At 41.9% G+C, this 20,238-nt stretch overlaps 2 protein-coding genes across 4 annotated transcripts; both read right to left on the bottom strand.

Annotated features, from left to right (window-relative positions):
- Positions 1-468: 468 nt before the first annotated feature.
- On the bottom strand, positions 469-13,167 carry xpo1a (exportin 1 (CRM1 homolog, yeast) a). 2 transcript variants are annotated; one of them, XM_027179035.2, is made up of 25 exons: positions 12,517-13,167; positions 10,940-11,069; positions 10,137-10,238; positions 9,855-9,927; positions 9,375-9,436; positions 9,248-9,292; positions 8,977-9,158; positions 8,814-8,862; positions 8,419-8,538; positions 7,908-8,036; positions 7,657-7,815; positions 7,279-7,476; positions 6,943-7,081; positions 6,397-6,578; positions 6,153-6,309; positions 5,911-6,074; positions 5,452-5,586; positions 5,150-5,333; positions 4,757-4,863; positions 4,404-4,598; positions 3,862-4,030; positions 3,567-3,701; positions 3,071-3,230; positions 2,837-2,933; positions 469-1,413 (listed from the first exon to the last, which is right to left on the bottom strand). In XM_027179035.2, the coding sequence occupies exons 2-25, from the start codon at positions 11,063-11,065 to the stop codon at positions 1,267-1,269; spliced, it is 3,216 nt and encodes a 1,071-aa protein (XP_027034836.1). In that variant the 5' UTR covers positions 11,066-11,069; positions 12,517-13,167; the 3' UTR covers positions 469-1,266. The 2 variants fall into 2 exon arrangements, with proteins under 2 accessions (XP_027034836.1, XP_027034837.1); XM_027179036.2 differs by lacking the exon at positions 12,517-13,167 and adding an exon at positions 11,973-11,991.
- A 1,038-nt stretch (positions 13,168-14,205) lies between these two features.
- On the bottom strand, positions 14,206-20,180 carry fam161a (FAM161 centrosomal protein A). 2 transcript variants are annotated; one of them, XM_027178981.2, is made up of 7 exons: positions 19,854-20,180; positions 18,237-18,496; positions 16,784-18,016; positions 16,223-16,390; positions 15,984-16,083; positions 15,658-15,809; positions 14,206-14,813 (listed from the first exon to the last, which is right to left on the bottom strand). In XM_027178981.2, exons 1-7 carry the CDS (start codon positions 19,983-19,985, stop codon positions 14,366-14,368), a joined length of 2,493 nt encoding a protein of 830 aa, XP_027034782.2. In that variant the 5' UTR covers positions 19,986-20,180; the 3' UTR covers positions 14,206-14,365. The 2 variants fall into 2 exon arrangements, with proteins under 2 accessions (XP_027034782.2, XP_027034783.2); XM_027178982.2 differs by having other exon boundaries at positions 18,237-18,499; positions 19,854-20,176.
- Between the last annotated feature and the right edge of the window lie 58 nt (positions 20,181-20,238).

The raw sequence follows: 20,238 nt of genomic DNA on the forward strand, positions 1-20,238 counted from the left end.
TGTTACTAAAATTGCTGCCACTAGACCCAAAGCTGATCACGACGGTGCTCGTGTGCACAAAGTGAGCGCCGCAAAGACACGGTGTGCTGCGGTCGGAGCATAAAAACTTAGGTATACGTTTAAATCGACACAGACATGATTACAGGATGCCGTTTTTGCCAGCTTCTGCATATGAAACCTAAAATAAAGCATTTAAACCTAAGAATACAAAGAATTTTGAAAGATGCACAGAGGAACGTTGGAGATTCCCCCCCCCCCCGAGTCTGCCAAATGGCCTAAACATAAACGCTTTAAGTTCTCCTACGAGCGGAAAAACGACGCAAGAAATAGCTTGTGCCGTTATTCTCTCTCGTGGGGTGCCAATAATTTAACCAAAATAAAGTAAAACAGTGCTTTTGTACATATTGAAATAGTTGTATTAAATGCCACATTCGGGAAAAGTAATCTGTACAGTAAATGAGACAAAGGTTTTGTTGTTTTTTTTTTTTTTGTAAAAATATCCAACTTTATGTTCCCATAGTACTAAGACAGTGTTATAAACAGGACGATATGAACAAACCCTTCATCACCGTTTGAAATATCTGCTTCAAGTCCGTTTCATTCTGAACAAACGCAGAGCTAGAACCGGAACAGAGGCGCATCTCTCCCCCTAAACACAAACCATTAGCCCATACAAAAGCAAAATTGGAGGGAAAAAAGAAAAAAAAAGGGACAATATAAAGCAAAAAGAAAAGAGCAGCATCATTCAACTCTGAACGTCATCCATCACTTTCAATTGCTGTGCCGGTCTGGAGCAAACCGTTTATTCCTCTTTCTGTAGGTGGCTCCGCTTCCTTTTTCTCTTCATTAACTGCGCTAATTTTACAGATTAACAAAATGGACGAAAAGAGCGGAAAAGAGCCGGGGCTTAAATGATCCTCCGATATGTAAACTTATGTGAACATGTTATTCTGTTAGAGGAAAACTGAAAGAAAAAAAAAAAAAAAAACCTGCACGACTGGTCCAATGTCATTAACAGAGTAATTACAGTGCATCAGTTCTCTCCTTATAAAACACACTTACTTTAAAAAGAAAAAAAAAAAAAAAGTGTGCGGGGACTCGAATGGGACGCGGGTGGAGTAATGGATATACGAGAGTCGGTTCGGTCGAAGTTTACGCTCCACTTCGATCTTCATCCTACTCAGCAAGCTCACTGTATGTACACACACACACACACACTTTTGTTCACGGTTCAGTTCTTTCTTGTGTCCAAAAAGCACATGATGCTCAGTCGCACATTTCCTCGGGGAGTTCGTGGGGATTTAGGATTCCTGGCACAGACATCTGGAGTTTGTGTTTCTCCTCCTGAGCTTGACGCAGTGACGTCTCTCGCTCCTCCAGGAACAGATCGCTCGTGTCCTCGCCGGCAAACTCCTACAGACAGACGGAGAGAAATAAATAGGACTCGGGACAATAAACGCGCTGTAATAAACACAAATGAATAAGAATCCTATCGAACATCTGGCTCTCGCTAAAGATAGATCAAGTCCGGTCAGTAACGATCGGTGACGTCTGGCGTCTAAATTTAGTCGGTGTTTGGTGACGGATGTTTTTGATAAATAAGTATTACATCGACGTCTCTGAGAAGTCATGTGTCAGCTGCAGAGGTGTGATATTGCAGAAGATAACACTGATGGTATGTTACGTTACGACGAGAGACCGAGACATCTCGGGTACCGTAAAACTGTTACAAGCTCGAGGAATTTCAGGAAGGAAGATATTAAAGAAAGATCACTGCAGGTTTGACTGATTCTGATCGATTCTGTAATCCAGTCAGTTCTCCTTTTTACAATAATGACTCCATACGAAATCATACAAGAGGAAAAACACATGCTTTACCTGATCACTTCAGGTGATTAAATCTAAGGGGCTTTTTTTTTTTTTTTTACACATGCGTTTTCTGTGATCCGATAGCTATCCGAAACGTTTTCGAGATGGATATAAATCCGATGGTTCAAACCCCTTCAGGAGGTGGTCTGGGACACGTTTCAGATGAAACTGGACAGGTGTAAATGAATGGGGTTGTTCGAGCCACATACGTCAGCGCTAAACTCCTCCCAAACGAAAGTACGTCACTCGCAGGTGACTCGTTGGGGGATGCACTTATTTAAGGGATTTTCAGAACAGTGTAACATATTGCGTCATCGGGTAGGCGTGGCCTATTTGATCATCTAACCCTAACCGTAGTTTTTGGATGTTGGTTTTCGAAAACAGCTTAACTGTAAGATGATAAAAGCATAATAGATATAAAATCTACCTGTATGACTGTTCTGTCCTTCATTAGTCATCGTAGGTATGCTTTTTTTTTTTTTTTGGAAAGAGGGCATTTTTCCAAGACCTCCAGAAACACGACCACTTTACGTCGTGGTAACGAAACCCCTGGAATTTAGTGAACGCCGTCTCAGCGAAAACGCATCAAACAGTAAATGCTGTTTTTTGTAGCGTAACCGTCGTAACGAGTTTTTTCGTCTTCTTTTTGATCGCGTTCTGATAACCGCACACACGAAAGTGTGTTCCATTTCAATTACCCCAGAAATGAGGTAAAATATATTAGCATTTTGGGTGGGAGTAGAAAGATCGGATCGATATCCAATTCGCCGAGACACGTTTATGTGGCCTGATGTAAATGGGACAGTTTTAACAAATTAGACAGCTATCGGATCAGAGAAATCACACGGAGCGACCGGGTGTAAAAAGGCCCCGAGTCACGGATGGACTCGCTGCATGTAAATAATATGTATCTCGTGCTTAATGAACCCTGGTGAGTTTGTGGGACGAGATAGAGTGTGAGGGTTACCTTTATCTGCACCAAGAAGTCCCGAAGGTGCTCTTTGAAGGCAGGAATATCCTGATTCAAGCTGAACAGACCGGTTACAAACACTTTCACCTGCGCACTGGAATAGAAAAAAAAAATCCACAGACTTGTATTACACACATGCTGTTCTTAAACACTGGTGTAAAAAAAAAAAAACACACACTTTAGGAGAATTCTTTCCAGGTTGAAAAGACAGTGAGGTTTGTGCAGTCTTACTCTTGTAGGTGTGGGAAGGCGGTTTTCAGCAGGTTGGCCACGTATTCCTGTACGTAGACCTGGTTGCTGACGGGGGTGCCCGTGTTCAGGGTTATGCTGATTTTCCCCTCCTCGATTAGATTGAACATGTAGGCCAGGATGGAGGCGTGCATCGTCAAACCTGGGACGGGAAAATATTAAATTAAATAAACGCTTCCAGAATTCCACAGAATTTAGGCAACACCACCTCTGACACAGAAAGGATGTGGATTCGAGACGAAGGAAGCTCTCTAACAGCATCACTGAACAACTTCATGAAGCTTTGTTAGCAGTTTTAACATTTTTTGATCAAGGAATGTGTCGACCAATCTATGCACATTTTGTGAAAGGATAAGCAACCTCTGCTTTATTTATTTATTTATTTATTTATTTATTTATTTATTTATTTATTAAACCACTAAATACACCACCCACTGTGGGTTTATTCCCCAGACTCTGGGTCTGCCCTGTCGCTCACCTGCCGTGTGTGACGTATCCGTGACAACAGAGAAGATGTGCTGCAGGATGTCGCAGAAGTACGTCTGATAGAAGCTTTGAGCCGCGGCTTCCTCCTGGGCCACGTTCTGTAGCAGCGTGTACAGAATCTGCAAACCTGAGACGCAGACAGCAGGAATACAGTGCATATAGTATTTATTATTTAAACATAAAACACTGAATGCAAAAGTTGACAGAAAAACAAACAATAAAAAGGATCCAAGAAATAAAGTAAAACTATCTAAGCGATTGGACCCGAGAGGATCCCGCTCACTAACCGGTGTCGGCTACGTTCCTCATGGTGTGCTTAAAGGCCCAGATGATGGAGTCCAGCACTAGTTTGAACTGCACTGGTGGGATGGACAGAAAAGCAGGGAAGCAGTTCGAGTTCACTGCCTGCAGCAGGTAGAAGAAGTTTGTCCTGTGCTCAGGGAACTCTTCAAAGTCCTGGTGGAGGGAAAGGAAAAAAAAAAGAGGTTAATACATAAATACTGACTGTGTGTCCAGAAATCTCAGTTTATAGGGTTAGCAATTACATTGGCCCATGTTGAGTTTTTAGAAATCAGTCAAGCCCCAAATTCCACCCCTGTAGTAAGGTGTTAAAGCCGTCCATGTGATTGTAGTACATTTTACATCAGAATTAAATTCAAGACATTCGGTTCCTTGCACAGATTTTTCACTAGAACTGATACACACTACTAGGACTGATATACACTACAGTATCGATTCTGACCGATACGCGACGTGTTGATAACAGTACCAAAAAAGAAAACACAGTAGAATGCGATAAAAGTGAGTGGATATCTGAAAGTTTCTCAACCTTGTTGATCATGTTTAAGGTGCACTCAAACACAGCGTCAAAAATCTTGGGGATTTCTGCAGTGATGTGGGCTGCGAGCTTGTTAACGATGGTCGCCATGGTGCTGAGCACTTCAGGTTCTCGAGCGGCGGGGACGTTCCTCTGATAGTCGATCAGCACAGCCTCGAGCAAAGGGGGGACAAAGTTCTCCCCGACCTGAACACATAACGGTCAACCACTAGACATCAAATCCAGAAATCTCAGTTCTGAGCATTTAACCGTTTCCATAATGAGCTAAAGCAGAAAAGCTGCTTGTTTAAACGCTATGACACATAACTGACAAATTTTGCAGTATTTCATTTGGAGTCCCCTACCATTTGGGGATCGTTAGAACGGCTGACCCAGCCAGAGATGAGCTTCAGAGTTTCTCTCTTCACCGTCCGCATGCTCCTGATTAGCGGCTGCTTTGTCACCATCTCACCTAGGAGAACAAGAGTGATAACAGTTAGAGAAAAAAAAACACCACAAGCCTCAACAAAAACAGTTACGCCTTGTTATTGCGTGTCACCAAAAGGTTTGGGGAAAGTCTGAACAAGAGATGATAAACGTGTTAGCTTTAGGATGTTCGTCGGTCCACTTTATCTACGACTGCGTACGGGGATCTAAATGCTGGTAAGTCACGTAGTTGTCCGTCTTTCGAGCCAAATTAAAAATGTAAAAAGAATCAGAATATATATTAAATCAGATTTTTAATGACTGTTGCTTACCGTTGGTCTGGATGGCAGAAGAGATGTTCTCGCTCAGACACTTGTAGACGTTGAGCATGTCTAGATAAATGCGTCCCAGCTGCACCACAAACGGGTGACCCACAGCCTTACACGCCCTCACGTTGGTCTTCAGGATGCTGCCGAGTTGACGCACCGTCTCCGGGTCCTTGAGGATGTCGACATTCTGACGGAAAAAAACACACCACATTAATTTAAACAAACAAAACAGATTTTTGTAGCCATTATTATATCACAGTTGTATAAAAACACATCCGAGACGCTCCCGGATCTCTCCGACTCACCTTGGTGGCCTGCTGGATGATGCTATCCCACACCTGGTTTGGGAGCAGCATGTACTTCTCGATCAGGTGCTCCTGCACTGCCTGGTCTGTCTGAGCACCTATCATGTACCCTACAGCCTCGTAGAACGTATGCACCTACATAAAGGAAAGGTGGACAAATGTTTAGGTGCAACATCTAAGCAGTTATACGTACGTTAACCCACATCAGAGTGCGTTAAATAAAAGCCAACGTACACACGCGGTGTTTCCGCAGTAACTATGAATTAAGTCTATAGACAAAGAAATTTTTAATGCTTGAGGTGGCAAAACACTGTCAAACTATTCAACCAATCAGGACCCTAGTTAGCTAAGAAGCAGATACTTTCAGAACGTGTGGTTTCGTGTTAATCACATTCTCATGCTCATCTTAGAAGTAGTTCAAGGTTTTAGAGTCTGTCATGTGTGTGACTACACACTTACCTGCTGCGGCTGCAGGTCACATATAATGGTGTTGATGTTGTTAAGGATCTCATCGATGAAGGGCATGACCTCCCCGACCTGCACCTGAACAAAATGCCTCCTACATTTCTGAGCGATCTTGATAAACGTGTCACACGCCATGTCTTGTACGCCGTCGTGCGTCTCTGCGAGATAAAGCCAGACCCAGTGAGCGCCTTGTTTTCATGCATGAAAACGGTGTGTGAAGTGTGGCTCTCACTCACCATGCATGAACTCAAAGAGCTTGTTGACGACGGTCTTGAGGAACTTCCAGTGAGCACGGAGGAAGCGTGGGTACTGCCCGACGATGTACATGATGTTGGAGGCGATGATGGCCTTGTTGTCTTTCCCCCTCTTCTGCTCGCACAGCCCCAGCAGGTCCTGAAGTGCAGACACACTCAGATAAAACACATCTGCTAACACAAACACACTGATCTGTTTACGCTGATTACTGGGTGCTAAAATAACCTTAATGACTGTGACGAGGAACCGTTTCTCGTCCTCCTCGTGCATGGCGCCGCTGATGGATCCGATGGCCCAGCACAGCGTGTTCAGGTTCCTCCAGGACCACTCGGTCCCGTTCACCTGGTTGTGGAGCTTCTCCGTCATGATTCTCTCCGTATCCGCGTAATCCAAATGGGTCAGGTACACTACAGAATCCGTGAGACACAGTTTCCTTTTTAACGGGTTTAAATTGCCCCGATACTAACTGTGTTTTCTGTTATAGATTGGTTAAATATGATAACTAGTAGCATATGATACACTTTAGTATTTCCATACAATTAAAGCAGGAGTCAAATATATAAAACCTAAATTTGGTCTTGTACAGTCAGTATGAGCAACTGTCACTAGGCTCTGTTACAGGCTTCACTTTGCTTTGTAATATCTCTCTAGACATTTAACGAGAGTTTGCACACGGTTTAAAACTTTCTTTTTTCTTTTGAAGGAACCCAATGTTCCTCTGACACGAACGTTATGTCGCGTGCTAGTGTGATGAAGCCCTACACTGCTTACCAAGAGTCTCTCTCATGTTCTTGTAGAGGTTGATTGAGTCGGTGTCCTTCATGAACTCTCTCACCACCTCACCCTGATCGTTCTCCACCACCAGGACCTCCTCCGGTTTAGCCATGCGACAGACCATCAGGAGACGCACCTGTTGCATAGACAGGTAAAATACAATCTGTCAGGAGCGTAATAACGTTCGAGAGATCAGACAGAAACGGTCACCGTTACTGAAACACTTTCCTTTGTAACACTGAGCTATGCAACAATCCATAATGTCTGTGAGTATCCTATAATATACCCGTCTCTACAGATAGATAAAGACATCTATATGTGTATGAGCCTTACTTTGGAGAGTACAGGCAGGTAGAGGTGTCGGCGTGGGGGCACGTCAAAGTGCTGGCTCCCAGACAGCAGCGGGGACGTGGAGGTGCTGAACGGACTCTCTCTGTACAGCTCGGCGGCCAAATGGTTCCAGTACTCCAGACAGATCTTAAAGATCTCGGTCTCCTCCACCTCTGACACAAGCAGCATGTAGTGGAGAGCCTGAAAGAGTAACAGAGAGTGTAAACACGTTAAACGTCTACAGCAGGGCTATCCTAGTCACCTAATTAAATTCCTACGCTGAGATTTGGAGAGCAGGACAGTCCATGACTATGATGTATATACCGCAAGACTATCAGACTATTTAAAAAAATAAAAATAAATAAATAATAGTATGCGCACCTCCATCAGCGTTTCCCGCAGGTTGGGCCTCTTCTCGATCAGCTGCCCATGCTCTTTGAGGAAGGTGCACAGGAACAAGCTGAGGTTCTGGATGAAGTTCTGTTCGTCGTCTTTCCCATTTGAGTACGCCATACGGATGTTCGTGTTCAGAGGCAGCATCTGTAAATCGAAAAACCCAGACATTGGTTAATTCGTTAATTTCCTCCCCCAATAAAAAGTGTAAAGAAATAGTGTGTGTTATTGTGTGTTACCTGTTTGAGCTGCACCATGGTTAGCGTGAAGAGGCTGACGAACTGTTCCTCGTACTGATTGACGCTGACACCGGCGATTTCCGTCAGACACTTCAGGGTTACGTTTCGGAACATCGGAACGTTCAGAAACTGGAAAACAAAAAACGAACGGTAAAACCGCAGAGCACCTTTACACCGTGTCAGACCACACAGAGCTAGTAACATGTGCGTGTGTAAGAGTGCCAGCTTAACCACCACGCCAGTAGCACGAGGTTTTATAAGAACAGCCTGCACTCTATATGATGTTCCTCTGGTTCTTACGCAGTTGCAAGCGTCAACAATACAAATGCGCCTTTGTGAGAGGAGGCAGTTTTGTAATATAATCTTTAAAAAAAAAAAAAAAAAACACCATTTTATTTCAGTCTACTGAAAGCTCAGTTCAATACAAGCTGAAAAAAGTTAAATTACACTGCAACACCATTCCAGAAAGCCCTGAAGTATAAATTCAGCTCTAATTTATAAAAATGGTAACCTTATAAACCAGGGTGCTGATGAGTTTGGTCTCAAAAATGTAGCCCAGTGGAATCCAGTTCAGGAAGCGCAGGAGGGTCTCCAGTGTGGCATGGACCAATGGAGCGTTCTGTGAATTTTCCTGAGTAATAGCATATAGCAGCAACGTCAAAAGTCTTCAAACCACATAAGACAGAATTACATTTTACATCTACAGTTGAGGCGTTCTGACCCATTAGAGGTCTTTTTATTTCATCTCTGTTATGTTTTAACAAAAATCCCATTCTTCTACTGATCGTTAACGAATTCTACCTTTCGCATGACGAGTGAATGGAAAAGAAATCGCTGATCCGTTCACATCTAAATAATTTGTTACGCATGTCTAAGGATTTATTGTACAGAAATATAAATTCTTACCATGACAAACTGGCACAGCTGAAAAATTTGGGAGAACTCGTTGCACATACTGCGAAAAGAAACAAAAAACATTTGAGGACACTTAGACTGATCATCTTTCCTAAGTCTGGATGTTGTAAACAAGGATGGATCCACCATGATCCTGCGATGTGAGGTTGAGTACCTGTCTTTCAGGTGCTTGGCTTTGACCTGAGTCATCTGTCCGCTGGAGAAGTCAAACACCTCCTCGCTGAGCAGTTTCAGGATGATCATGTTGTTCTGGCAGAGGCTCTCGCTCGTACGACTCGCTCCCACGATGTCGCTGATGAACGTGGGCCAGTGCTTTGGCCACTCCTGCTTCAGGATCTGGAGGGGAAAAAAAACGTGTGTTAAGAATTAACAGTTCAACGAACGGATTACGCGCGTTAATAAACACACGCAGCAGGAGGACTCACCTGCACCAAGATCATATTCAGCTTTGCCAGGTAAACTCCCTCTTTCTACAACAGAAGCATATGTAAACGGTGTTAACATTGATAATAAATTACGTATACGTCACTTGCACAAATGTGTGCTCTTTACCTCGACCACAGACGCGTCCGAGGACGTCTTGATAATCAGCCCAACGACATATTTCTTAATTCCTGAGAAAAAGGGGGAAAAAAATATTGCTTATGCCTGTAGAGCAAACTGTAGAGTATTTTACTGGTAATTTGTAAATAACATCAGTTATCATCTCAATTACTTTTGTAGTTCCGGTCATTCTTTTTTATTTATTTATTTAGGAAAGCATAAAGGTGCTTTCTATTTAAAAACTCTCTCAAGAACATTGTTCGATTTTACTACATTCAGGAAATATTCAGGATTCTGATCGTTGTAGTAAATACAACTCTGACTCGAACACAGTACCGATCATATTCACGTTCACACACGTTCGCTTTCTTTAACACTCTGCAAGTAGCCCTTTGTGTATAGAGGGGACAAAATTCTGTTCCCTCTGGTGACTCTATGTAAAGACAAACTGAGGGATCGTGTGCATGAGGGAGGGAGGATGAGCTTTACCTTCACACTGGTTTCTCGGTAGAATTTTCCAGCGTGTTTTAATAACGGTTTCCAAAATCTGAAGGGCGTAGTACTGTGAACACAACATCGAAAGCTGGGATTAGAAGAACCAAAACAATGTATAGTAGATAGATAGATAGATTTTAGAAATCTGGAATTTTACTATAACGAAAACTCATTATAAAAATAAATACATTCGCTAACTTTTATCACTAATTCTTCCCCCCTGCCAGACTTTTTCTTTAATGACACGTAAACACTTTCATATTCGTCCACACGTACTTTGGTCTTCATGTTCTGAGAAAACTCCAAGATGGTGTCCACTCTGGTCCACGCGTCTGGGTGATCTTTCAAGTTAGTCAGGACTTCCTGTGCCAGCCGTTGCTAGGATACAAACACGGATAAAGAAAGAGAAAGAGAGAGAACAAAAGTATTTATATATATATATATATATATATATATATATATATATATATATATATATATATATATATATATATATATATATGTGTGTGTGTGTGTGTATATATATATATATATATATATCTATATATATATATATATATATATATATATATATATATATGTGTGTGTGTATATATATATATACACACACACACACACACTTTATACAATGTATTTGATGTAAAAGTTTAAGTAAAGCATGTTTTCCTTTAGTTTTTTTTTGTTCCTATTTCTTCCGATTAAGGTGCAGCTCAATTATTTGAACAAATAAAGATAGAAAAGGAAAAATATGAAGATGGAAGACAGAAGATATGTAGAACGTGTATAAAGAGAATGCTTGTTTGGGTTCGGATGTGGTTCCTGTGAATCGTTTTAAAGACACTATGCGAGCTACAGATTGGGGCGAAGCTTCAGAACGTGGGCAGAAATCGTTCATACATCAAAATCCATCTAACCGTTAATAAATTTAATTAATTACTTTTATATATATATTTTACAGAAATGTTGTAATTTCACTAACATTCTGTTCTATAATGCATTAAACATGCTTTCCAAATGAAACAGTTAAATGAAGCTAAAAACGGTAAACTACCCAAGTGGACACAGGATTAAACGCTTACCTGAGAGCCAACATCGTAGTACATGGAATTGACCACGTTGTCGAGCAGGTTGATGTCCAGTTTCTGAGAGAAGTCCAGCAGCTGCCGGGCTGTATGGTCCGCTAACATTGTCATATCTGCTGGCATAGAGCTGTGGGGTGGCAGTGACAAAGCAAAATCAAAATTTGTAACTGTGCAAAATGGAATTTGTCTGAGAATAAATCTCTTGAAGTGGCGCATCAGTTTAAATATATGCACATCGCTTAAAAGTGTAGCGTGTCCAGAAACCAAACGTATGGTTTAATCTGATTAGTAAGACTGGTCTGAAATCTGTTTCTGGAGCTATAAATAAAGGAACCACTTTTGTTCTTTTGTACAAAAACAAACTGACGAGATTAAATATAATTTTTTTCTTCCTTCATCCATCAAAGACCAGATCTAGCAGACCACGTGATTCGGGAATTAACAGAAATGGTTAAAACCTAAAATTGCAATAAACATCTCACGCTACTGCAGTGCACAATCCTCCTTATTCACCCATCCTGTAGAAAATCCAAAAATGTTTTATAGGAGACGGATAAACGTAGCGGTGCAGCTTTATCTTACACGTTAAATGAAACTACTGGTGTCGAAACTTTGGCTAAATATAACTCGCAGCTCATCAGACAAAAGTTATTTCTTGAAATAACGTTTTCTTTATAAACTTGCTGTATTTACTTTTGTAGAGCATCGACCGTCGGCACTCCGACCGCGGATATTAAACTCTTCCTAATTAGCAAAACACCTGCCAAAAACATCTGCCACTGACTTGTTAACTGACCTGGATGATAAAACCTCAACCACACACACATTACACAGCAAGCAAAAATCTAAATCGGTGAGAAAAGAAACTGAGATACTGATTACAGGCTAATTAAAGGGCACTCATTTATATACAATCAATATATACACACACACAAAACATCAACAAATAATTAGTTGTTGATTATGAGTTGTATCTGCGATCACTTCTGAATCCACACACACACACACACACACGGTTTGTAGACATTACATTCTTCATCATTAATTTGCAAGACGTCCGTCTGATAAATGAATCCCATCCGAATAAAGCTGTAGAGCATCAGAAACCACAGCATGCTTGTAGAGCTGCTCAGTATCTCAGCCGGTCATGATGTGTGCGTTCTGTTACCCCACAGCCCTAGCGGTGGTGTGTCTGATAACACATGGTGGTTCCTACAAGCTCGCGTTACTCCTTAGCTACATAACCCTGGCGTCTTCAGCGCGGTATTAAGAGCACAAAAAAACAAATTAAATTAAACAAACGAAGAAGGATCGAATAGAGTCAATGAAATTAATTCGTGGTCGCTTTAATCGTCAACTACTTTCTGGAATATTCCTAATGACTTCCGATGGCTAGCAAACGCCTCCCTGATTAATAACTAATTAGCTAGTTCAGTTTTAAAACCAGTTTACTCACTCAACATGCTTTGGCAAAAGTAACTTAAATAACTTGTGTTACGTGACGATTTTACAGTCTTTATTTAAAAGTTACTTTTTTGCATGTGTGGCATTTATGAAGGACCTCGTTGACTCACCTGCTTTTATGAAACACCCTCCTCTTTGCGTTGAAATGATGTCGAACCTCGTGACTGTTTTAAAGTCGCTTTAAAAAAATAAATTCGATTCAAACAAACCCAAGTTGCAGGAGTCCGTTTATCTCATGATGACGCGTTAGCAATATGCTAGATGCTAACTAACGAGCACGACCGATGAACTTGATGATTAACCAGCTAGTTAAAATGCGCTAGCGAGTTGGTTTGAACAGTGCGAATCGATCACATACGTTCATTATTTAAAACGAATGTTGTGCGAACACTAAACGACGCTCCCGTAGAGATTAATCCGAGTCCAGAGGCAGCTCGCGTGACCCCTGGTACAACTTAGCCTAAGTGCTAGCTCGCTAGCTAATGTCACTGATTAGAATGCCTGGAGTTGCTATGCTAACGTGCTAACCAGTATCCCCTGGTCTCAGTCACAGATCAAAGCAGGACGTTAGTTTTAGTTTATTGTTGGATCTATGTCAGGAACAAAATAACAAAACAAAACAAAAAAATACGTAAAGCCTCGAAAGAGTCTGTTGAAAACCAGCTCTTCTCTCAGCTCGTGCATCAAACAAACCCAGGACCGGTTGAAACCGGTTCAGACTGGGATATTCCATCTCGGTTTAGTTTTCAGCCCGTAGCGCCGCGTAAAAAATTTGGACTGCGAGACACCGCCTACTGTCTCGTCGGATTGGTTGGATCTGTCGGTGCGAGGCGGGAGCCTGCAAGTCTATTGGACGACGCGGACGTCGCTCAGATGTCGCGGTTCGTGCAGGGCGCGCGCGCACGGGCTGCCTTCAAGACCCATGCATTGTCAATGCGGTGTGGGCTGGACTGAGGTAGCGATGGAAAATTACTGAGAGTCTCTACAGTGATGTGCTGTAACTTCTGTGTGTGTGTGTGTGTGTGTGTGTGTGTGTGTGTGTGTGTGTGTGTGTGTGTGTGTGTGTGTGTGTGTGTGTGTGTGTGTGTCGTTACTTATACCTCTGTTAAATAAAAATAAAACAAACACATCCCTTTACTGATGCTTTTTATTCTTTAGTAATAGACATTACCCTATATATTATAAGAACTATTTTCATTCTTATATTTATTAACTTGTCCCTCAGTTTTAAAAAATACAAAAATACATGTTTTGCATTGTGTTATTGCTACTGTACGTCTCTCTATCTATCTATCTATCTATCTATCAATCTGTCTGTCTGTCTGTCTGTCTGTCTGTCTGTCTCTGAATACATATCTATCTATCTATCTATCTATCTATCTATCTATCTATCTATCAATCTGTCTGTCTGTCTGTCTGTCTGTCTGTCTGTCTGTCTGTCTGTCTGTCTGTCTCTGAATACATATCTATCTATCTATCTATCTATCTATCTATCTATCTATCTGTCTGTCTGTCTGTCTGTCTGTCTGTCTCTGTCTATCTATCTATCTATCTATCTATCTATCTATCTATCTATCTATCTATCTATCTGTCTGTCTGTCTGTCTGTCTGTCTGTCTGTCTCTGAATACATATCTATCTATCTATCTATCTATCTATCTATCTATCTATCTATCTATCTATCTATCTATCTATCTTTCTAACTGTCTGCCTGTCTGTTTGTCTGTTACTTTCTTTTATCAAAATAGTAATTAAACCGTGTAGGTATAAGTAGTCCAGATAGTAAGAAAGAAAGCAATCTAAAGATATAAATTTTTTTATTATATCAAGGTTTCAACATGTACATCAAGATGAAGAAAGGAAGGATCAGTTTATACTCCAGCCTTATAATAAATACTGCACAAAAAATCCCAACCGCTTCCACAAGTGGCGCTAAAGAGGCACAATGGAAATGGCTTCTTCAGTCCTTATCATCACTGTTTTCTTCACCTCTTTCTCTTCCCTCTGTCTCCTCATTACTTGTAGACTCCTGACTTCCATTCCTGCTTTTCCCACCTTTTTTCCTTCCTTCATCCGTTAAAGAGCTCATACTTCTTTTTCCATTGTCACCCGCCCTGCTTGTGTCGCTATGGCGACTGTGGCTTCTGTCACCACACCCTTCATCACTTTCATCCTCATCCTGATCATCATAATCATCAAAATCCAGATGATCCTCATAGGAAAGACAGCCGTCTCCATCCTCACCAGGGTCCAGTTGTTCTCCCTCGTCCTCCTGCTGTCTCTCATTCTTCCTGTCCACCAGTACGTCTTCAACGTCTTGTTCGTAATCTTTATAATCCACAGGATAGTCAGCAGATAATACATTTTCAAAATCAGCACCTTCTAGATGATCAGCTGTTTGGTCTTTCCTGGGGGGAAAAAAAACAAGCACAGTTCACCAACAAGAACTAATATTATCCATGAACAAAATGATTGTTGATTGTTACGGTCATTTTGGACAGATTTGTCTGCCGTGAAGTAAATCCCTGATGTAATAATGATGTAAGATGATTTTCAAGACTCTAATACTTAAACTCGTGTTGAACTGCAGCAAATTCAAGCTAGTTTGCTAGCAGTTAACTAGCCGGCTTGCTAACTAGCGTGGCTAGTGGTGGTAATGATTTGAAGTGCATTTCGAAAATTGCATAATCGAGTACTAGATAAATACTTAGCATTTTTGATTGTCCCTAACTTATTTGTAATAGCATAAAACTTAAAAAGGTAGATAATGGTTAGTGGCCTAATGGTTAGAGAGTTTGACTCCTAACCCTAAGGTTGTGGGTTCGAGTCTCGGGCTGGCAATACCACGACAGAGGTGCCCTTGAGCAAGGCACCGAACCCCCCCCAACTGCTCCCCGGGTGCCGTGGCATAAATGGCTTCCCACTGCTCCGGGTGTGTGTTCACGGTGTTTGTCTTCACTGCTGTGTGTGTGCACTTTGGATGGGTTAAATGCAAAGAACGAATTCTGAGTATGGGGTCACCTCACGTCACTGTCTTTCATAAAAAGTAGTTTTTTATATGTTGATATATGTACATTACACTTACACAATAGTAGCATAGCATAATATAGATTTACTGTTATATGTTTTAATAAAACGCATTTCTGCATCTTTGTTCCAATCTGTGTGCAAACATACCAAGTGTTGTTGTAGACAGTGTGTGTGTGTGTGTGTGTGAATATGAGAAATAGCAGTGAGTGTATACATGCTGACCTGTTTGTGAGAGGTGAGTGAATCACTGAACGACCTGACAGAGTGTAGTCATGTTCACTTGTAGGGCCTTTACTGATGACAAAGGCCTCACTGAGACCGAACGCACGCAGAACATCAGTGTAGCACTTCTCTGCTACCTTCTTAGCGTTCATCTGTATTACAGATACACACAGATGTTGTTGTCATTACCATTATTGCAATGATGATAGATAGATAGATAGATAGATAGATAGATAGATAGATAGATAGATAGATAGATAGATAGATAGATAGATAGATAGATAGATAGATAGATAGATAGATAGATAGATAGATAGATAGAGCACCTGTGCTACTTGTTCTAGTAGAAGAGGTCTACTTTTCACTCGCTCCTGAATTTCTCTCATCTCCTCTTCATACTCCCTGCGCCTCTGTAGGTCCTGTTTCCTACACACACACACACACACACACACACGGGGCAATACAGTATATCAAACATGTTACTTGTCTTGTTTGTAGGTTGTTTGTAGGTATTTAAGCATAATATACAGCGTACATTTAAAGCAATTAATTGAACGCTGAATACCTGAACTCTTTGAGTTTGGATTCACAGATCTGTGCCAGGGCCACATGTGGGTCGTTGGCTTGAGCACGTTTGACTATCAGCTTTTGAAATTTCCTCTCCTTTTGTTTTTGTCGCTCCTTCCGTTCCGCTTCCTCTTGCTCAGCTTTCTTCCTCTGTTCGAGAACTTTCCTACTCAGACAGGAGAAGATCTGCGGTCAGGACTGGAGGGGTGACTTGGGAGGAAGGATTTCTAAGAGGGATGATGGGTGAGACAAGAAAGCAGGGACACACTTGTTGGGGTGCTGGATAGATCTGAGGAATGTGGTAGAGTTGGTTAAGAGATCTTACTCACATTTGATTGGTTGGTGGTTGGTTGGGATCTTATCTTTGATCAGCAAGTCTTATACTAAAATGCTGGATACAGCTGTGCAAGTGAGGATTTGGGAAAGGATGGGATAAATTTCAAGCAAAGCACAGAAACCTTGACAAACATGGACATTTTAAGACTAATTGAACTAATTGAGGGTTGGAAGGTGAGGAGTCGGTTCGTTGTTTACAAATCACCAGGCTGAGTGCAGTTACCTAACGGCCTCTTGACGTTTCTTGGCTGCATCGGTAATTTTGGAAGGTAGGTATTCACGGCTCCCAGAGAGAGATGAACTCACAGAGGACGAAGGTGTTTGAGGAGAAAGAGAAACAAACATGCACTGAGATGCACTCTTGTTTCTCCTCCCCGCCTCAGTATTGGCCGTGAGGCGCTCTTTACGTGGGCTGATATTAGCCGTGCACAACTTGAAGGGTTCGCAAGTTGTCAGAGGTCGAAATTCCCGCTTTCTTGCAAGCTGCTTCTGGAAGCGTCTATAGCTGATGTCAAAGTCAGGCACCTGGGAGCTGATTCTGATTCCTGTGGTTGGTGCTGATTGCTCTTCTCTCTGCATGCGGCGTTCACTGATACGTTTGGACAGCGTGCTGGGTGGCTCGTTGGCGCTCAGGAGCATCTCTGTCGCCCGCATCTCTTTCTTGATTTCCCGGTAGAGCTGCTCTTCTTTGTGACGCTCACCCATTGCTGCCTCTTGAACCGCACGGGGAACTGGTTTGGCACGAAATGGGCGCCTCCTGTGCTCTAATTGTTCCTTAGTGGAGAGGAGCATCTGCAGCTCCTTCTGCTGTTTCTTGATTTGCTCCCTTTCCAGAAAGCTAAACGGCCTCTGAGCTGCGAGGAGACGCTGTTGTTCTGCAGCCCGTAACTGCCGACGGCGTTCTTCGTCTCGCTCGCGCAGTTCCTCATACAGTGGCAGACGGACGTGTGCAGGCACTGCAGTGGCTCGGAACTTGTGCTGGCACTCGGTCAGCTCTTCTATTTCTCTGCGCAGCTCCTCATTTTCCTGTTCAATTTCGACACGAGACCTGACCCTGTTGCGTTTGTATTCCATCTCCCGTAGTGTCATTCGGAAGGGCTTGGGCACCGTCACCTGCGGACACCAGCCTACATCATTTGTCCTTCCTTTTCCTTTTTTAGACCTTTGAACTTGGTTTGATTCCACTGTGGATCGATGGTCACCTGGACGGTTCTCTAGTGATGCCGAGGAAGGTTTCGGCTTTTTTTGGGACGTTTTGTCAACACGGAAACCTTGCCACATATTTTTGATGTATTCCTTTGGTAAGCTGACAAGATCATTTGTAATGTTTTGATCGACATGGTCACCTCGAACGTTGCAAACCTCGTCCATGTAGGGGTTGCTCCTGAGCTCATGGGCTGAGTGAGACTTCTTCAGTTTTCTTGCAGTCCTACCATTTGTCTGATGATACTGCAGCCTAGACCCAAGCAAACGACAGTTAAACAAATTTACTTCAGAACCACTGAAGAAGAAACACATCCTAATATGAAATGTTAAGAGATATTTCAGATAACCTTCCCCAGAAATCCCTTGCAATGAATAAAATGTCCATTTTTAACTTTTGTTCACTGGGACAATGTTTTCAATCCAAACAACAAATCAGCATCGTGAGAAAGTAAAAGAACACAGGAACTTACAGACAGGTTCTGTCATGGTTCCTCAGAGGTTCACTGCCCTTTAGCTCAAGCTTCTTAAGGTACATGAGCTCGAGGTCAGCCATGGTGCATAGGTGATCTCTCCTCAGCTGCTCTAGCTGGCGGTAGTACTGCTCATTAGAAAGGTACAGCTCACGCAGGTCAATGTGATCGTCCGGTTTACAGCCATCTGTAACCGGTGGAGTGCGGCTGACTTTAGGGTGAGTGCCAACAGCACCTGGGTCTGATTCTGAGACTGACTCCTTCTGAAAGTAAGAGAGGAATGGATCAAAGGTTTGGATGACATTGTATTTATTTATATATATTAATATATATTTTAAGTGATCAAAAAAGAAAGAACGTCTCTGGGCATTTTTGAGACATTTTCTAGGATACTAATATAAGTCTGCGAATTCTTCTGACGCAACATACAGTAATGTCTTTTAAACAAACAAACAAATGAAACCTCAGAAGTCATCTTTGCAGGTTGTAAACCAGATTCTACACCAATTGGATTCTCCTTGTAAAAAAAATAAAAATTAATAAACAAACAAAAAAAAAAACGAACAGAGACGTGTATAAATAACGAACCTATTTATATTTCGAAAGCCCCATAATGGCATAAAATGCCATGTTGGACAAAGACTCATCAAAATCCATTTTCCAAATCGATTAAATATTGGCAAATATTTTTCAAATGAATTTTCTGTTATATTTTGATAGTTATATGTTTATAGTTTGCCGTCACTTGGACCTGTGATTTTAGTTTAATTTCCATTCATGTACCACATGTTCTACCTACACTATTTATCACAATGTCTATCGTCCTCGATCCTTAGATTACGTGCTGACACTGGAGACTCCTTCCACAAACACTAACACGCATCTCTTTCAAGAAAGTTTTACTGCGTGATCGATGACATGTTTTTCTTTGATAAGTGACACCACGTACGCGATCAGATGTTAGCTGCGATACAGCCGGAGCTCCTGTTACCAAAACAACACCTGGGCGATCAGAATAAATTCACTCTGGTGTATAATGTAATGATTTGTGTAATGTGTGATCGATACCGGTCTGTGTCGTGTGAAGGCTCCCCCTGCTGGTGAGGAGCGATTAAAACACTACACACTCTCATCATGACCATGAGACAATTAGAATAATTAAGAATTATCTTCAAAGTTCCATCTCATCATATCTTGGCTAAAAAAAGGTGCATTAGGTAAGATTAGTCTTTAGTAATAGGCTGTAGGTGAGTTAGACAGAGATTTGGACCCCCCCCCATACAAAGCCCCGCCCATATTCCCCCAAAGCCCCGCCCACCATTATCTACACTTAGACCTGAGTCTCTATTAAATGACTTACGGCAGCTTTATTCAAACATCTTTCAGGACCGGAAGCCACTTTTCCAAAGAGATTTTTATTACTTTTTGTCCTTTATTTCATGCTCTACATTTAAAAGTAAACAATATATTTAAAAAATAAACAAATCGCCTATTAAAACGTATTTATTCCTGGTAAACACTTATAGTCTATATTCATTATTTTAGAGATTAAAAGTGAAAGGTAATTATTACATATTTCGGTCCGAACCTAAACCGGAAGTTCCTTTCAGAACCCACCTGTCCTCCATCCGTTATTACCGGAGCCGCACGCGCTCTCTCGTATAAAGCCAACGGGACTTTTGTGTGCGGGTCCACCGGTGTTTTCAGACAGGACGTGACGAGCACGTTAGCGCGATGGGAACCGTCCATTTTTCCATTGATAACAAAACCAAATAAAACGAACACAAGCCGGTGTTTCCTTCCGTTGCTCCGGTCAGGACTCCATAGCAACGGCGGCGCGTGGGCTTAAGTCAGCAGTCCAATCACAATCCCAGCTGTAATCCCTATTGAAGTGCACTAGATAAGGCACGCGACAGCTCACTTAGTGCCCTACGTAGGGAACAAGCAAGCGGTTTGGGATCGAGCCAACAGGCACGGACAAAAGTAGTAAATGAGATTAAAG

This window comes from Tachysurus fulvidraco, chromosome 18 (genome assembly GCF_022655615.1).
Source record: "Tachysurus fulvidraco isolate hzauxx_2018 chromosome 18, HZAU_PFXX_2.0, whole genome shotgun sequence".
In the NCBI taxonomy this organism is placed as follows: Eukaryota; Metazoa; Chordata; class Actinopteri; order Siluriformes; family Bagridae; genus Tachysurus; species Tachysurus fulvidraco.

Bases quoted from the DNA above. Each gene is read 5' to 3' on its own strand.
- xpo1a (XM_027179035.2), bottom strand. From the start codon at position 11,065: ATGCCAGCAGATATGACAATGTTAGCGGACCATACAGCCCGGCAGCTG. The intron at 9,159-9,247 runs GTGAGTCCTCCT...TTTCCCCTCCAG, and splicing joins TGAATATGATCTTGGTGCAG to ATCCTGAAGCAGGAGTGGCC. The intron at 4,599-4,756 runs GTAGGGGACTCC...TTATGTGTTCAG, and splicing joins GTTCTAACGATCCCCAAATG to GTCGGGGAGAACTTTGTCCC.
- fam161a (XM_027178982.2), bottom strand. From the start codon at position 19,985: ATGGACGGTTCCCATCGCGCTAACGTGCTCGTCACGTCCTGTCTGAAA. The intron at 18,500-19,853 runs GTGGGTTCTGAA...TCTTACTTTCAG, and splicing joins TAATAACGGATGGAGGACAG to AAGGAGTCAGTCTCAGAATC. The intron at 16,084-16,222 runs GTATTCAGCGTT...GTGTGTGTGTAG, and splicing joins TCCAAACTCAAAGAGTTCAG to GAAACAGGACCTACAGAGGC.